The sequence below is a fragment of the Apis dorsata genome, unplaced genomic scaffold, assembly GCF_000469605.1.
Source record: "Apis dorsata unplaced genomic scaffold, Apis dorsata 1.3 scaffold_83, whole genome shotgun sequence".
Classification (NCBI taxonomy): domain Eukaryota; kingdom Metazoa; phylum Arthropoda; class Insecta; order Hymenoptera; family Apidae; genus Apis; species Apis dorsata.
The window spans coordinates 100,705-103,299 of NW_006263381.1; the positions used below are offsets into that span (position 1 = coordinate 100,705).

The 2,595-nt window shown below is 26.2% G+C and overlaps 1 protein-coding gene across 1 annotated transcript in view; it reads right to left on the reverse strand.

Annotated features, from left to right (window-relative positions):
* Positions 1–678, reverse strand: part of LOC102672142 (importin-4-like) — a 5,271-nt gene extending 4,593 nt beyond the window's left edge. Inside the window, exons 1-2 of the mRNA XM_006611092.2 lie at positions 518–678; positions 20–106 (exon numbers count right to left, since the gene is read on the reverse strand). Of these exons, the coding sequence (XP_006611155.1) occupies positions 20–106; positions 518–571 (141 nt within the window). The 5' untranslated portion in view covers positions 572–678. The remainder of the gene's footprint in view (positions 1–19; positions 107–517) is intronic.
* Positions 679–2,595: the final 1,917 nt, after the last annotated feature.

A 2,595-nucleotide genomic window follows, 5' to 3' on the forward strand; every position in this document is an offset into this window, starting at 1 on the left:
AATAATAAATAAAAAAAACCTGTGAATTGCTTGATGAAATAATAAGTTGACATAATGCTTGTATAGTTTCTTGTTTTTTAAAAGCTTCTCTAAGTTCTGCTGTTCCCTGTAATGTATTCTTCTATTTAATAAATAATTTATTTATATCTATTTATAAGAAAAATAAAATAGATGTTTTTTTATTAAAAGAAAAATTATAGAAATCTATAAAAGATATATAATAGCTGTAATACCATAATACTTGTTTCATAAAAAAAAATTAATAAAAAAAATAAAATAAAATAAAAGATTATGACATACATATTAAAATATTAAAAATAATAAAAAAATAAAGTTTGCAAAGTAAAAGTTATTGCAAAGTAAAGTATACGTTACTGTATTTTATATTAAAACATATAATATAGATTAAATAAATTAACTTCATATTTCTTTTAAATGGTTATGAATAAGAGCAAACACGTGTTTTGAATATTACAAAATTTATTTCTATTATTAAATGTCACTTTTCTAAATATACCTGTTGAATAGATGTGTTATCGGCTACAAGTAACTTCAGTAATATTTCCTCCATAATGTAATATTAATAAACAAAATAAGGACCTGGCAGTATTTCCGAACAAAGTAGCCGGTTGTCTAATACCGCTTTTCTGACCTGTTAGTACTGACGTCTTTATAATACTTTAACGCGCATGTGCGACATTTTATTATATAAATGAGAGAACAAAATTTTTTTAGAATCAATTCATGCATAAATTGATTTAAATAAATTTGAAAAATACTTTCTTTAATGTTATTAATTCTTATTATAGAATTATTTCGATCATTTAAAAAAATTTTTTTTTAAATTAAAATATCACTACTACAGTTTAAGAAATTTTTAAAATGACTGTACGATAGATACGAATTCTATAGAGGGCGCTTCGAGCATTATATTTTACCGTACAAATATAAATGTCTTGTTCCAAAAATTTGAAATTAATCTATTTTTTAAAAAATACATCTAAAACACTAAATATATCGAAATAAGTATATGTAGAACAATAATATATAGTTTTTGTGTAAATTTACAAATCATTAAGGAAATATTGAAAGTTGTAAGTAATATCTAATATCAACAAAGATAATTTAATATAAATAATTAAATCCAATTTAATATCGAAATTTTAAGATCAAATTTTTCATTTTCTAATCTGTACAGTGTTGCTGGATGTTTGTTCCAACTTTGTCTAGCCTCAGATCGTATCGAGTTTATTATTTTAGAGCGGACCCCTTCCTCTTATATTCCTTCTCTTTCTCTATACCTCATTCTCCCTTCTTTCGATTTGTATCTTCTCCGTTGCTTTTTCTCTTTTCGTTTCGATACGAAGGCGCTTTGAGATAATGCAGTCTCCAGAATTCTTTAGATCACAGATTTATTTAAAAATTTATATATAATATTAAATGTAAGTACACATTGATCACGTACCATTAATGTACCATTATTGGATTTACGTTATTAATTAATAAATGAATGCTTATTAATTCAAGCATAAGTTTACATTAAAAAATCTACAATAAAATAGATATCCATAATATATTTAAATAGATGAATTATTTTAACTTTGTAGCATGTAATATTTAAACTTGAGAATAAAATTAATGAAAAAAAATTATTTTAATCAATCAATTTGATTTTAATAAAAAAAAAAAAAAAATAGGAAGGATAATTTTTTCTTTTTGAGTAAGAAGGTATCACAGAAATAAAAACACCATTAACCACGGCCAGAAATGGCCTGTCAACGGCGTCATTGAGTGACTTCTCTTGCACCTCGTGCATATTCGTCGTCTGGCTTATGTGCATTTTTGACGATGCATATGAGAAGTGGTTCTTTTCATACCACTTATATATCTGAATCGCGTGGTATATTATAAGATAAAAAAAAAAAAAGTCATTGCGAAAATGGAACAAAACGTATTATAATTTAAATTAAAATGTTATTTTATAAAAAGAAAATTGATGAAAAAGGTAAAGTTATTTATTATATACAATTAATCCATTATTAAAAAAAACTTAATGAAAATTTTCTACAGAGTTAATAAAAACAACGTTGCAACCACTTGACATAAATACAGTGCAAAAGAATTGAAGAAAGGAATCAAATGATCCTCATTCCCATAAGGAGTAAGGATCAATCTTTGAATCGGTGAGGGGAAATATCTTAATGCGAAATTAATGTCAGTTATGAATCTGTTTCGTGTAAGCCGACACCACATGCGATCCACCATCTCGCATAACATTCTCTAATTTATTACATAAGCAATCTCGTGCCTCTTGATTCCCTGAAGCCGATTCAAGGAAATCATCGATAAATAGCGAAGCTTGAATCACCGAAACAAAGGGTCATCTATCTGTTAATGGCGATGGTGCAATGAAACTCGTGATTGCAAGTATTATATTCAAGTATATTAGCACAATGTATTTTTTTACCGTAATCGTGTAAACTTTTATAAACATATTTACCATATACTTGCATATAAACACACAAAGATTCGCAAGGAGAATAGAAGAGAAAGGAGAAAGGGATTCGGTCATTTCTCTCTCTCTCTCTCTCTCTC